The sequence below is a fragment of the Hypanus sabinus genome, chromosome 4 (assembly GCF_030144855.1).
Source record: "Hypanus sabinus isolate sHypSab1 chromosome 4, sHypSab1.hap1, whole genome shotgun sequence".
Classification (NCBI taxonomy): Eukaryota; Metazoa; Chordata; class Chondrichthyes; order Myliobatiformes; family Dasyatidae; genus Hypanus; species Hypanus sabinus.
The window spans coordinates 59,022,234-59,037,553 of NC_082709.1; the positions used below are offsets into that span (position 1 = coordinate 59,022,234).

Here is a 15,320-nt window from a genome sequence, read left to right on the forward strand (position 1 = left end):
AACGGGGCAAACTCAATGTGTGTTTTACACCCCACACACAACTATTGTGAGCCAGCCAAGCTATTGGTGAACTGTCAGCATTCCTGAGAAGTGGAGTGAGTGAGAGAAAAATCTCCCAGTTGTACATAGCTCCCCAGCCCATTCATTGTGTCATCGTGGTCCTGCCAATCACCCAGGCTGTGGTAACACTCTAAAGGTGAGTGAACTTTTGTTGTGGTTGCTTTCTTTCTTTTCTCCCAGATGCTGTGTTGATGTCAGAGGTTACCACAGGTCTTTTTGGAGGGTTTGAGAGCAGAGGGAGTGGGGCGGATTTTATTCTTCTCGATTATTATTGAGATGAGAAAGGACTAAAATAATGGTCTGGTCTCTTGGGTAACAACAGCTCATGTGATGAGCCAAGGCAACGGTGCTGATATCCAGCAGACACACTTTTAATTAAACCACTGCCACAACCCACTATGTAAGGATAGATATAGGAAGAAGTCAGGTTAACCTCTGGTTAGGAGGCTCTCCGCAAGGAGGCACCATTCACAGCAGAGCGATCAGATTAACCCATGCAGAGAAAATTACATTTGAAAACAAAGTCCAGGATATCACATTCTGGAATTATCCTCAGCCAAGAATTCATGAGAAAGAGAAGGAATAGCTGATTTCTTCCCCCTTCCTTTCCAGTTCTGATGAAGGGTCTCGGGCCAAAAGATTGACTCTTAATTCCTTTCCATAGATGTGGCCCGACCTGCTGAGTTCCCCAGCATTTTGTGTGTATTTCCAGCATCTGCAGAATCTCATGTTTGTGAAGGAATTAACCAGTCTCTTTCAAAATTACAAAAAAAATTCTTTTGTTATCTTCCAAACCAAAAAATAATCAGCAAACCACAAGTGAATCTCATTGTTGCAGGAAGCTGCCATTTAGCCTGTTCCAGCTCTCAGTTCCATTTTTTCTGCTCTTACCCTGTAGCCCTACAGGTAAAAATATGCATCCTGTATGATGTTGACAATTGTTGAATCTGTTGTCACTGCCTTTCGAGTAATGTGCTCGAAGTTCACAGCAGAGAGGTTTAGGTTGCAGGGAGATTGTCCAGGGATTCTGGGTGTGATCAAGAGGCATGAATCTTAATCCCACCAGATCAGGTCTTGGGTGCTTCCTGAAAGTGGCAATGCTAATGGAAAGGGTGCTAAATGCTTTCATTGCTCTGGGCTTTGAGCAGTGGAAATCGAGAAGTCAAAGCTCCCTTAAAGCTCAACTGCCTCACTTAACCTGCATCAATCCATGATTCTGTAAATGACGCATTCCCGTAGCATTTGCATCTAGCTCATTAAGACTATACTTTGATAACTATGAGAGATCAAGGCAGCAGAGACTGAACAGGAATTATTATTCCTGTTCTCTCCTGCCCTGTACTGGTTTGTTGAGCCATCGATGCACTGCAGATTGATACATTTTGGATTTCACTTTGGAAGGAATACCTCTCTCCATCTTAGTAATAGAATTGGGACTCTGTAATATTTGGATAAAAGCAACGTAATCTGCCCCATGTAGATCAACAGTGTGTTTGGCAGTAGGTCACAGTGGAGGTTTGATAAGGCATCAACAATGAGCTTTTATTTAACCAGCAGTTCATCTCCTCCTTGGTATTAGATTGACTATATTACCACAGGGAAACACTCTGTGCTACATGAGTTGCACTGCAAACATTTTAGATAGTCTGTACTGATTTTATCACACAATGGTTAGGGAAGGTATTACTAATTTTATTGCATTTTCTTTTTATATACTTTTTTATGAATGAAATATATTTTTGAAATATAAAAACTTAAATGTAAAGAATCATCTGCAGGTTTGCCCATAATTCTTGAGGATTATTACTTAGCATGTCCTGTTCTAACAAGCTGAATGCAATAATATGGGGATTTCAAATTAGCCAGCTCTGTTCTGTGTTTTATTGTGTTTTATTTCCCGCTACTGACCTGCTAAGTATGTCCAGCATTTTTCACTTATTTGTTTAAGAAATTCACTGTTTTGAAACTAAGTCTGTTTCAATGACTGCTGTTATGGTTGCTTATTAAGACCAGACCAGATTGAAGTACTGGATAACACACACAAAATGCTAGAGGAACTTGGCAGGTCATGCAGCGGCTATGAAAAGGAATAAACAGTCAACATTTTGGGGTGAGACTCTTCCTCAGGATGACGCTGCCTGACGTGCTGAGTTCCTCCAGCATTTTGTGTATGTTACTCTGGATTTCCAGCATCTGCAGAATCTCAGATACAGGAACAGTTTATGGTATGAAGAATCAGGAATCAGTCTATAGGTAGTTAATACAGAGATTTCTCCTAAGGTCTGCATGACGGCCAAAGTTTCAATACCACATCTGTAACCTCACCCACGGTTGCGGACTAAGAGTCAGATGATTGCTAGGTGAGAACCAAACAAGAGACTAATTGCATACCAGCTCCTCCTTTCAACTCCTTGATGATGCTGGAGTGACAGGCTGTCAACTGTCTGCCATTATGTTGTGAAACAATGATTAGTCATTGTATATACAGTGACCCAGCTTTCGGCCTGACCTCAGGAGCTGTGTGTGTAGAGTTCGCACAATATTTCTGTGACCACGTGGATTTTCTTCAGTTTCCTCTGACGTGCTAAAGATTAACCATTCAACTGTTTAGGTTAGGTCATTGTAAATGTTCCTTGTATGTTGGCGAATAATGAAATCTGGGGGAATTGCTGTAAATATGGGGAGAATATATTACAAAGTAGGAATCGGAATGCACTCAGGGCCAGCATTGACTAGATGGGCCAAATAGCCTTCTCCTATGTCGTAATAAAGTATGAAACACAGATCATCTTTATGCAGTAAGATCCGACTAGAAGCAAAGTGATAAATGACTAGATCATGTCTTAATGTCATGTTGTTTGTGGGATGAATGTGAACCAGGAGACAGAGAGAACTCTGCTCTTCAAAGCAGGAAAATGGGATATTTTAATTTCAAGTTTCTGTTTGGGTCTAAGGATGGTATGGTAGCGTAACAGTCGGTGAAACATTAATTACAGCTCCAGCTGCAAGATCAGGTTTCAGTTTCCGCCGTTGACTGTGAAGAGTTTGTACGTTCTCCCAGTGACCATGTGGATTTCCCGTGGGTGCTCCACTGTCCCCCCACATTCCAACGATGTACGGGTTAGGGTTAGTGAGTTGTGGACATACTATGTTGGCGCTGGAAGTATGGTAACACTTGTGGGCTGCCCCCAACACAATCCTCGCTGGTTTGATGTGACACAAATGACATACTTCACTATATGTCTTCATATAAATGTGACAAATAAAGCTAATCTTTAACCTTTCTTTAAAGTAACAACAATTGCAAAGCAATAAGAGGCACAGCCTCTAACTGGGAAAAGAATCACAGATGGCTTTTGCTTTGTGCAAACGGAGTTTCTAATGTTGTACTGGCTAGAAGTTTGGGGGCCCGCATTAAATACATTAAACTATCCATGTTCAGCAGAGGGAATTGGGAGTTCACTAGAAAAATAGAAAATGGTGTTATTTTCATTGTTCTTTATCATTTCCTGTCAGCGCCTCCTGATGCACAAATACTCCTGTTCCTCACGTCACTTTGTGTATATACAATCAGTCTATGTAGATAAGCTAACCTTATGTATTTGTTTTTATTGTGTTCTTTATGCTTGTTTTTTTTTTGCTGAATTGGATCTGGAGAACAATTATTTTGTCCTCCTTTACAGTCGTGTACTGAAGGATGAAAATAAACAATCTCGAATCTCGAATCTTGAACTTTTCAAGTTAATGTAGGAAGAAAAGAAAGTAATTCTTGATGCAACGTAAACCACCTCACATACTTCAGAACCAATAATGCCTCCAAGCCATGTCATGAAGCACTTCTGTTAGCAAGCCTACCTTTGCTAAAATAGTGATTTTAATCTCATCACATTTCAAAAGTGAGGAAGGCTAAGGGGCAATCTAACTCAGTGATTAGGATCATTAAAGGTGGCTAGAGAGAAGAATTTCCTCTGTGGGAGGGAGCAGACACTGCACCGACTGATGATAGCAGGAAGGGCATCTTTGCATGATGGAAATCAAACTGTGTTGTGGGCATGCTGTATTGGTGCTGAAGTTTGTGGCGACACCTGTCGGCTGACCCCAGCATGCCCTTGGGTGGGTGTGTGTGTTATTAATGCAGACAACACATTTCACTATGTGCTTCCATTAACACGTGATAAATTTACTTGAATCATGAATCTTAAAACTCAGTCCCCTTCTGGCTGCAGAAGCCCATCTCCCTGGCTAACCAAGATCTCTCTGCAGTTCATTGAAACCTACTTCACCATCAGCATGTTTCTATATGTCGATAGGTTCTTGATTAGTAAAGTTAGATCAAAGGTTACGGGGAGAAGGCAGAAGAATGGAGTTGAGTGGGATAATAAATCAGCCATGATGGAGCAGATTCGATGGCCGAATGGCCTAATTCTGCTCCTATGTCTGATGGTCTATGGTAAGGATAATAGGATATGTTCCAATCTGAGGTTGATGATGGTTCTGCCTAAATGTATTTGGGCAGTGGGCCCTGGCAAATGATTGAGCTCTGATCTGGTTGGCTCTGGTATTGCATCCTATCCCTTCGTTCTCTGCCAAACTTGAATATTTGATTTTTCTCTTCATCCTTTGCGTATTTCCTGCTGCATTCCATCCTTCAGATGAATATTCTTCCGGGGGCATCATTCCCTGATTATGTGGGATGTGCCAGAACACCCCAAAGGTGTGTTTCCCTTTTGATCCACAGGACAGTGTACATTGCCAAGAAGGCTGACGGAGCAACAGCGGATACAGGGAGCTGCACTGCCAGTGGGGATCATGTTATATTGTTGCACATCACCCGGCCATGAACTGCTATGTCTTTACTATGATTGTGATGCGGCAGTGAACTATTTCATATTAAAGAGGCCTAGGTGTAAGGTGAGAGGAAGGAGATTTAAAGGGGATCTGAGAGATACATTTTTAATACAGAGAGTGGTTAATATCTGAATAATGCTGCCAGAGGAATTGGTGGAATTGGATACAATCACTACTTTTAAGAGGCATTCAAAAAGATTGCTTGAATAGGCGGGGATAGAAGAAGTACAGACCTATTGCGGGCAAATAGTATTGGCACAGATGCACAGAAATGTCAGCATAGTGTTGGATTGACCCACAATTTGAAATATCCTCTCCATGTCCACTCTCTCTAAGCCTTGCAATATTTGGTAGGTTTCAATGAGATCCCTTCTTCTAAACTCCAGCAAGTACAGGCTCAAAGCCATCAACCCCTCCTCACACATTAACCCTTTTATTCCTGACATCGTTCTTCTAAACCTCCTCTGGATCCTCTCCAATGATGGCAGCACATCCTTTGTTATATATGACATGTCTATTCACTTGCAGACCTAGACTACTTTGAATGAAAGGTGGTAACCAAAATATCTGCTATGCAGAGGCATTTCTCAACCGAAATAAAGGTGTGAATGTGGAAGTTGAGGTAACTGATGTGGAAGCGTTTAAGAGAAAGATGAATAAGTGAAGAAGAAAAGAAAAAGCAAGCATGTTGATAGGTTGTGAAATTGGGGCAGGTGCAGCAGAAACATTAGCATAGATCAGTTGGGCTGAATGGCCTACTCTTGAAATGTAAATTCAATGTAATTATCTAAATATAGAGGTTGACCCCACTTTCATATTGTACACAATGTAAAAGCATTGAAATGAAAGCATGGTCCTGAATCCATTGCTGAGGAAGAGGGTTTGGCTCATTGTGATCGGGATGGTGCTACAGTGTGGGGCAGGGTGGTGCTAAAGGAGTTGTAAAGTTTGAGAGCTGCCTGCAATCCAGGTGAAGCTAAGGTCACTGGGGTGTCATTCCAACCCACCAGGAAATGGTGCACAGCTAATCCAGTTAATCTATTTACATTTGCATTTTAATTCGGATTAGAATGGACACAAGACTGGATTACAGATAAGAGTGTAAACACAGCCTCAGCTCCTCAAAGTACAAATCCCCTTTAACCTTTCTGCTCAAGAGGACAAATAGAATGGAACTGTTAAGGTCACCGCAAAGTCAGTTTCCACCCCTTCCCAACCCAAAGCAAATCTTCCGTGATTCTCGAGGATAAAGAAAACTGGAGTATCCTCTTTAATTTTCTTTCTCTCATTACACCCCTCCCAGGCGCAAAGAATACAAACAGCTCACCTGATTGCAAGTTTCTGTTGTCAAGTCATTGGATACCAGGTTATCTCTGTGAGAGACACCTTGTGTTGACTTTGGCTTGTGCTCTGCTCTCTGGGCACCATCAAACTTCTCCATTGAACCAGCCTGTCCCAGCCCCATTTAGTCCAACTGCTGCAACTTGCTCTACGGGCCTGCACATTCCTTTTCTGATTCATTAACTTACCAATTCTCTTCTGCGATTCGTTATTAAAACTGCTACTGTCTCTCTTTCAGGCAGTGCCTTACAGTTCACAATAGCTTATTTCACAACAAAACTTCCCTCATTACAAATTACCTTAAATCTGTGACTTCTACTTACCAAACTTACTGGCTTAGAAAGCAATCTCCTTACTTATGCTATCAAAACCCTGCATGATTTTGGAAAATGTACCCTCGCCCTTTTCTGCTGTCGAATGTTCTCAAGACTCTGGGTGTACTAAACCAGTCATTCCTGGCCTCCATGCAGTATCTGCTAATTCTTCAGATTCAGATTAATTGATCACACATACATCGAAACTTACAGTGAAATGTGTCATTTGCTTTAACAACCAACACAACCTATGGATGTCCTTGGCATTCTTTCTTCACACGTGTGCATAGCCACATTACAGGAAGGATGTAGAGAATTTGGAGAGGGTGCAGGCTCAACGGGATGCTGCTTGGATTAGAGGGTATTAGCTATAAGCAGAGTTTGTACAGACTTGGTTTGTTTGCTCTGGAGTGTTAGATGTTGAGGAGAAACCTGAAGTTTACATAATTATAAAAGATACACAGTCAGAACCTTTTTCCTAGGTAGAAATGTCACGTACTTGAAAGTATAAATACAAGATGTGTGTTGAAAGTTAAGGGAGATCTGATAGGCAAGTTACTTTAACACAGAACAATAGGTGCCTGGAGCGTGTTGCAGGGAGAGGTGGTGGAAGCACCACAATGGTGGTATTTAAGAGACATTTCAAAAGGCACACGGATAAGGACAGGAAGGGAACTGAAGGATATGTATGTAGATGGGATTATTGTGGTCAGCACAGACATGGTGGACTGAATGGCCTGTTCCCATGTTGTATTGTATCCTGTTCACACTTTCTCCTTGTTTCCCTTGATTCCACTGACAATATAAAATACATCTACGTCCTTCTTCAATGTATTTAATGACACAGCCTTCAGTAGCAAAGGGTTTCACTGATTCACCACCCTCTGGATGAAGGGGTTTAGCTTGATCCTGATTCTAATTGGCATATCCCATATCCTGAGGCCACGATCCCTGGTTCTGGACTCCCCTGCCATTACAAACATCCTCCCTGTTTCTAATCAAACAAATCCTATTTCTGAGAAGCCCATTCTTCTCCAATTAGGCCAAAGCAACAATCAGATACAAAGACCAAAACTGCACACAAAACTCCAGATGTGGCCTCCCCAAGGCCCTGCACAGATGAAGCAAGACATCCTTGTTCTCAAATTTTCTTGCAACGAGGTCACTGTATCATCAGACCTTGAATCTCCTTTGCTAACTCTCATGAGAAGCATTTTGTAATATTTTAAAACACCCATAATACAAATTTGTTACCATCACAACCAATGCCTCTTCTTATTGAGCAAAAAATCGAATATGTCGTTTTACTTGAAACAGCTTTTCAACTTGTCCTTTCACCACAAACAACTTAGATCTGCCTGTTCTGAAGCAATTTAATTTCTGTTTTCTTTCCTACCAGACTTTAATCTGCTCTGTGTCTAATTGTCCTGCTGAAGTTTGTTTTATTCTCCTCAGTAAGCTTTGGGCCATTTGTACACAGTTGCCGGAGCTGCTGATGTGCCATGGGGTTGATACAGATGTGTGGATGTGCTGGCTGGTAGTTGCTAAGTGTAAACTGTGAGGAAGACATTCCCAAATCACATTCTCACACAAACACAAGTACAGTGAAAAGAATCATGTGTCCTTTTCCATGAACTTGTTAATAAATCTGTTGCTTGTAAAACTCGAAATAATAGCAATTGAACATTTGACATTAACACTGTCCAAATTCAATGTTTCTTTTAAATGTTGGGGGGGTGGTGGGATGTGGGGTTACATTTATAGTCCATCTCTAATTTGTACTGGAAAAACAATTTTTTTCCCTGAATTCAAAACTTTGTTCAGATCGGAATAATATAAGTTACTTGATGAAGTGGTGACCCATGCACCTATCCTTTCATGTTAGGTAGCAAACCGCATGTTTGAGAGATGCTGCTCTCCAATAGTGCACAGTTACTGAGAAACAGTATGGTAAAGCTCATTCAATCTGGCATCATTGGGGCTTCAGTAGTATGGACCAGTAGATTTCCTACCATTAAAACCCCAAACACATCATCTGTTTTTTTTAACACGTTAATATAAATTTCACACTGGGTCGGGTGAAAGGGAAATGCACGGGCGCTGTGGAACCTGGCTCTGGTTACAGACCAGCCCACGTTCCTGACCTCTGGTAGTGTGGACCCAGCTCTGGGCCATGCATGGTCCATAACCTGGTCCATTACTCTAATCACACATTCTAGGTTCTTTCCACTCTGTACTCTTGGCTCATCCCATATTAATGAGTGAGCCAGAGGCCAGATTGTCAGGATTTATAAACAATGGTATTTAATGTAAATAATCAGGCAAAATTTTTACAAGGGATTTTTTTTTACAGAAATAGTTTTATGAAATTTATTTCTCTCTGTACACCCAGGGAGGAGAAGGAGCGCTGGATCCGTGCCAAGTACGAACAGAAGCTCTTTCTGGCCCCACTCCCATGCTCCAATGTTCCCCTGGGTCAGCAGCTGCTACATGCCACGGCCGAGGAAAACCTGCGGACAGTCATCCTGCTCCTGGCCCATGGTTCCAAGGACGAAGTAAATGAGACTTTTGGAGATGGCGATGGACGCACGGCCTTACACCTGGCCTGTAGGAAGGGGAATGTAGTCCTGACACAGCTACTGATCTGGGTAAGTCTGTGGCACAGCAGCATAATTAGAGGAAAGGCACGTTGCTATCACTTCTTGCAAGCTCAGAATGTCCCAAAGCACCTCATGCCCTGTTCTGACAAAGGGCCTCAGACCTCAGGTGTTAACTCTGATTCTTTTCATTGTAAAGTAATCCCTTCCCAACTCAGTTCTAAATGGTAATCTCTTTATTCTATGCTTCCTTGTTCAAGAACTTCATAGAAAACTGCCTCTTACCATCTGACCTCCCAGTTCTTCTCAAAATGTTTTTACATTTTCCAGTGAGTTAAGAGGAGACAATATTAAGGATAGTCAGTTAATCAGGCAACTGAGTGAGGCAGCTTTTCAGATAGATGGCCTTTATTTCCCTCACATAGTAATGGCCTGGTTGGCTGCGTGTTCCCAGCATTCTGTGTTTTTATTTCTGATTACAGTAGCAGTGTCTTGCTCTGTGGTGGTTGTTGTCTTTAATGAGTACAAGTCAGCCTTAAACAGTATCTTCAAAGAAGACAGCCTTTGCATTTCAGCAATCATTCTCGTAAAGCACACTAACACAGAGGCCACAAGTGTGCTCACTTTTCTAAATGAGTTCTGAAGGAGTAGCCTAAGCAGATGATGTACGCTTATATTTTACCCCCGTCCATTATTTTCTGTAACTGTCTTTAACTGGGCATTTTAAGTGTGTTTTGGAGATTCAGCTTACGCCACACTGACTGTTTCTCTCCTGCCTGACCTGCCAGTGGCATCCTCAGAAACTTGATTTCCCTTCCGTACACTGTGCTGACTGTCCCTAACGGTGTTGCAAGTGCCTTGCTAGCATGTCCTTCAGCTGAATTTTGACAACACATTCCAGGCTAACTGATCAGTGGTTCTTTTTATTATTTTATTTGGAGATCCAGCTCAGTAACAGGCTCTTCCAGCCCAACGAGTCCACCCTGCCTAATTACACCCATGCGACCAATTAACCCACTAACTAATACATCTTTGGGATGTGGGAGAAACCCAGGGCCCCCGTGTGAAAACTCATGTGGTCATGGGGAGAACATACAAAGTCCTTACAGACAGCAGTGGGAATTCAGCACAGGTTACTGGCACTGCAAAGCAATGCACTAACCAGTATATTATGATTTTACCCTGTGTTGGATTCTATCCATTTTTCCTGAAGCGAAGTTATTATATTTGCTACCTCTTAATCTGCTGGAAACATTGCAGAAATAATGGAATATTATTACCATTACATCTGCTGTTTCTATGGCCATTTCCTTTCGAACACTGAAATGCATGCTGTTGGTCATAAGCATTCGTCTAGCTGTAATCCCTGTAAATCCTCCTGTATTTTCTCTGGAATAGAAATTCATTTTAACATCCTTGTCATTTGACTCATTTTTGGTGTATCTTCTCCACTGAAGGCAGAAACCAAATATTTGTTTAGTGCTTCAACCATTTCCTGCTGCCTCTGTGGGACATACTGTTTGCTTTCTTCTTTTTAATACTTCTTGCCAATTTATCTTCTCCCATTTTATTTTGGGCATTTGTTGCTGCATCCTAAAACATAGGCAAGCCACAGGCATACTAAATGTACTTGACAACAGCACAAACTTCTTCTAATTTAATGTCATCACTAACCTTAGTTAGCCAAAGATGGATCGCTTCTCTTGTAGGCTTTATATTACTCAATAAAATGGGACATTTGTTGAGAATTTGAAATATTTCTTTAAATATTTGCCATTATTTAACTACTGACAAGCCTTTTGATCTAATGTCCCCATCTACCTTATTGAAAAATATTCCTCATACTTGCATAATTGGCCTTATTTCAGTTAAAACCCTTAATATGTCAATGTTCAGTGTCTCTATAACTGTGAGCACAGTTCTCTCCAATTGTGACCACTTTCCCTGGAGGATTAGCAATTAACCCTGTCTCATTACAAAAAGGTGAAAAGTAGCCCGTTTCCTAGTAAATTGCTCAGGCAAGCTGACCCGAAGTCATTCCATGAACTTGTCCTCCAAGCTCTTTTTGTCAATTTGATTTGCCTGGTCTTTATAAAGAATGTGATTATAGTGTTACCAGTTTATATTTTTATTGATGCTTTTGGAGACAGAGTAACTGTTTCCCACCATAGTCAGTGGTTTTTGTCCCTGTTTTCTGTAAACTCCCTGTACCCCACCCATCACCCTTATCTTATTTAAGTCATATAACATCAGATCCATACGTTAACCTGTCCTTCAGGAACACCCTCAACTCTTTCCCCCCATCCCACATTAGCTTAAAACCCTAAATGCCACTGTGCTACATAACACACATAAAATACTGGAGGAACTCAGCAGGTCAGGAAGCATCTATCAAAAGGAATAAAGAGTTGACATTCCTCCAGCAAGACCTGTGTACAACTGCGCTGTGTTCACCGGGACAGCAGTTTAATTGATCCCACCCTGAACTGTCACAGTAAATCAAAACCTTGTTGCTTCACACTATTTGTTGACATGTTTAATTTTAACAACCATTCAGTTTGGGATTTAAAACTTTTAGGCAGAGGCAGGATTCCCAACCCTGGATGTAATCTTGAGATTTTAATTTCGTCACATGTCCTGGTCACATTAACAACGTGTGGGGAGGTGAACTGTTAGGACAGGAACTGTTTTTTCCAACATGTTCCATCCTGTGCATTTGGTCAGTCTATGTAATACTTTACTCCAACAAGGTGCTACTTGCTATATCGTTGATCTTTGCTTCAGGGATGCTGTTTGATCTCCAAATAGCACCTTGTAGGAGTGAAGCAGTCTACGGTATTGCCAAGGTCACCTGAACTGCTGAGTTCCGTAGCAGATTTCTTTGCTCCAGATTCTAACAGCTGCGGCCTCTTGTGTCTCTGGGTTACTGCCGACCTGACTCATAGGTTATGATGTGGATTAAATAGTTGTAGAATGAAGGGAATATTTGGGAAACAGCAACTGAGGTAGAATTTGATTCAGAATAAGAAAATGTTAGGGATAATAGTATTGAGAGGACTGAAAAGTAAAAACAAAGATGTAATGCTGAGGCTTTATAAGGCCGCGCTTAGAGTATTCTGAGCAATTTTGGGTCCCTTAGCTAAAAAAGGATGTGCTGGCATTGAAGGATCCAAAGGAGGTTCACGAGAATTATCCCAGGAATGAAAGAGTTAATGTAATATCAGCATTTGAAACCTATAACCCTGCATTCACTGGACCTTAGAATAATGGGGTGGGATCTCACTGAAAGACCTAAGCAGAGTGGATGTGGAGAGGCTGTTTCCAATTGTGCAGAAGTCTAGGACCAGTGGTCACAGCCTCAGAATACAAGGACGTCCCTTAAGAACAGAGATGAAGAGGAATTTCTTTAGCCATCTGTGGAATTCATTGCCACAGATGACTGTGGAAGCCAAATCATTGGATTTGCTGTATTTAAAGTGGAGATTGATATTTCCTTGATTAGGAAGGACGTCATAGATTACTGGAGAGAAGGCAGGATAATGGGGTGAAAGGGATAATAGATCAGCTATGCTGGAATGGCAGAGTAGACCCAATGGGTCTAGTTCTGCTCCTGAGTGTTATGGTCACTGGATACACCAGAATCGAGAGAAATAGAACGAACCACCCAGGTTAAATGGAAGAGATACAACTCTTGAACAATAACAAGAGTGGTAAAGTGCTCCACTGCTGTGAGCCATGTTGGGACATCTGAAGTTGTGAAATGCACCATAATAATTCAAATCTGTTTTTCCGTTTTCTAAAAAATTGGGAATGTGCGTAAATAAAATCAGACAGAGTAAAAGGGAGCATGATTGAAGGTGGGCTTCCATTGAAAAACTGTACAAATGTAATACTTAAAGAAAAATACTGAGTAATTATAGAGCAGGTGATTAAAGTGGAGGAATTGAGAGTGAGTCAAAGAAGGGAGATTGAAAAATCTAGAAGGTTGCGCAAGGTTTCTTCCTCCCAGTATATTATTGCAGTGTGACTGGATGCAGGAAGCAGACCCAGAGGTAATTTTCAAGAGAAGTGCTAAATGCTAAAGGAGAGAGAATACAAGGTGATAATGGAAATAACTGAGAGCTTATTCAAAGAGACATACCAGGATGTAAAGCCAGCTTCTGATTCCCTGAATCTTGAAGAAAGTAAAGGTTGTCCCCAGATTCTGTTCCCGAGAACTCTTCGGAACCCAGACAATTCACAAGCTGGAAATGCTACCATGAAGTGTGTGGAATGGGCTGCCAGCAACAGTGGTGGAGGCAGATACGATAGGGTCTTTTAAGAGGCTTTTAGATAGGTACATGGAGCTTAGTAAAATAGAGGGCTATAGGTAAGCCTAGTAATTTCTAAGGTAGGGACGTGTTCGGCACAACTTTGTGGGCCAAAGGGCCTGTATTGTGCTGTAGGTTTTCTATGTTTCTATATTCTAACCAAGCAGAAGATGCCTGTGACCCCACAGAAGCTGACAAATCCAGAGCACAGGTCTCTCAAATTCTCACTTGTATGCACATTAGTCAGGCATTGATCATCTGTGGAGGACGTGTTATAGAAAGAGTTAAAGAACACTAAATGAGCTTGCTGCACTAACAGTAAGAGGATGGTTAAGGCAGAATGAAGTACAGCTATGATTAAACTGGGGACCAAGTGAGTGGCTAAAATTAGTGTTCTGTTTCATTTATCAAAGGGATGATGAAGTTTGAAACTTGAATCTCCAGATTTGGGTGGAGAATTAGGAACTTTGCAAAATTTGTCAGCCAGACTTGATCCTGGGGGTTGAAGTGTTTTGTGTGGGAGACTAGGGAGGCTGTGCTTTTATTCCCATCTTCACGCCTTCTGCCCCACTGTCTCTCTAGTCTCTGGAAAGAAGATTATCCCTAAGAACTGATGTTTGCAATAGGTCTCAATGTGCAATGCAAACACGTGGGATTCCTAGCTCTGATAAAGAACCCCTTAGTAGCAAGTGCTAACTCGGTCTAATGTAGTGATAATACCTTAAAGTTAGAACTCAGCCATTGTGTAAGAATCTGAAATATGCTGCCCAAAACAAAGTGGGAGTGACAGAGAGGTGAGTGAGTGCCAGGTGAAAAGAAAAAATGTAAGGTTTGGTTTTATTGAGTAAGAGCAATGACGTAGTAGAGTTAGGGTGGTGGAGTTAACCTCAAGATCTAATTGAATAGACCAGGCTAGAGCTAAAGTAACTATACGCTAACTTTCATTCTTGCCCCTACAGTACGGAGTGGACGTCATGGCACGCGACGTTCACGGAAACACTCCACTGGCCTACGCCAAGCAAGCAATGAGTCAGGAGTGCATTGACACTCTCCTTCAATACGGCTGCCCCGATGAACACTTTATTCTGCTGGCAACTCCCAATCTATCCAGTAAGACCAACCGAAACAACAACAACAACAACAGCAAAGGCAGGCAGATGGAGTCGAAACTGCCCACGGTCATTTGAGCAAGAGCTCATCAAGTGTTTAGAGAGCAGCACTGAACATCTCCCTTTACAGCCTCATATCTGTGAAACCTCATTCCACTCGTGATTATGTTCTCGAAAGGATGCAAAACCATGAAGGCCTGACAAAAGTGGGGGGGAGGGAGGTCAAAAGAGGGAAGGGGGTAAGGGGAGGGGTGAGGATAAGAGACAAGCAGCCACAAATCAGCTGATTACCTGAATGACATGAGGTCTTGTGCAGTTTGACTAAAAAAAAGCAAGATGCAGCACACGTCAGGAATTGCCCCAGTTCGAGGATAACCAGTGGAGACTACGATCTGTATTAAAAGCTCATGGCCCAACTGGGTCAACAGGGCAGAGGACAAGGGGAAAAATTGGAACCCTGGACGTTGACAATTAATTGTCAGTACATTTCACCTCTACCAAAACAGGTTGATTCAGCTCTTCTATGAAGGGCCCCCGCTGACATAAATCAGGTGAGAGCGAGGAGTTTGTCAGGTTTGAAGCTCCAATGATGGTATGTGTCAAATCAGTTGTGGCTAATCTGTCCAGGGAGAATACTGGCTTCATTACGCTTGTATAGTTGAGTTCTTCCAGCATTACCACTGTTTAATAGAACATGATTAGTCATCATAGAGGAAAGCATATTAGCTGAGGAGGTAGTTA

The 15,320-nt window shown here is 41.8% G+C and overlaps 1 protein-coding gene across 5 annotated transcripts in view; it reads left to right on the forward strand.

Annotated features, from left to right (window-relative positions):
- Positions 1-14,785, forward strand: part of agap1 (ArfGAP with GTPase domain, ankyrin repeat and PH domain 1) — a 649,558-nt gene extending 634,773 nt beyond the window's left edge. For 3 of the 5 annotated variants that reach the window (XM_059967178.1, XM_059967177.1, XM_059967176.1), the window contains 2 exons: positions 8,956-9,211; positions 14,430-14,785. In XM_059967178.1, coding sequence (XP_059823161.1) covers positions 8,956-9,211; positions 14,430-14,657 — 484 coding nt within the window. In that variant the 3' untranslated portion in view covers positions 14,658-14,785. Of the gene's footprint in view, positions 1-8,955; positions 9,212-14,429 lie in introns of those variants that run through there. The other 2 variants (XR_009511654.1, XR_009511655.1) reach the window with 1 other exon arrangement.
- The last annotated feature ends 535 nt before the right edge of the window (positions 14,786-15,320 follow it).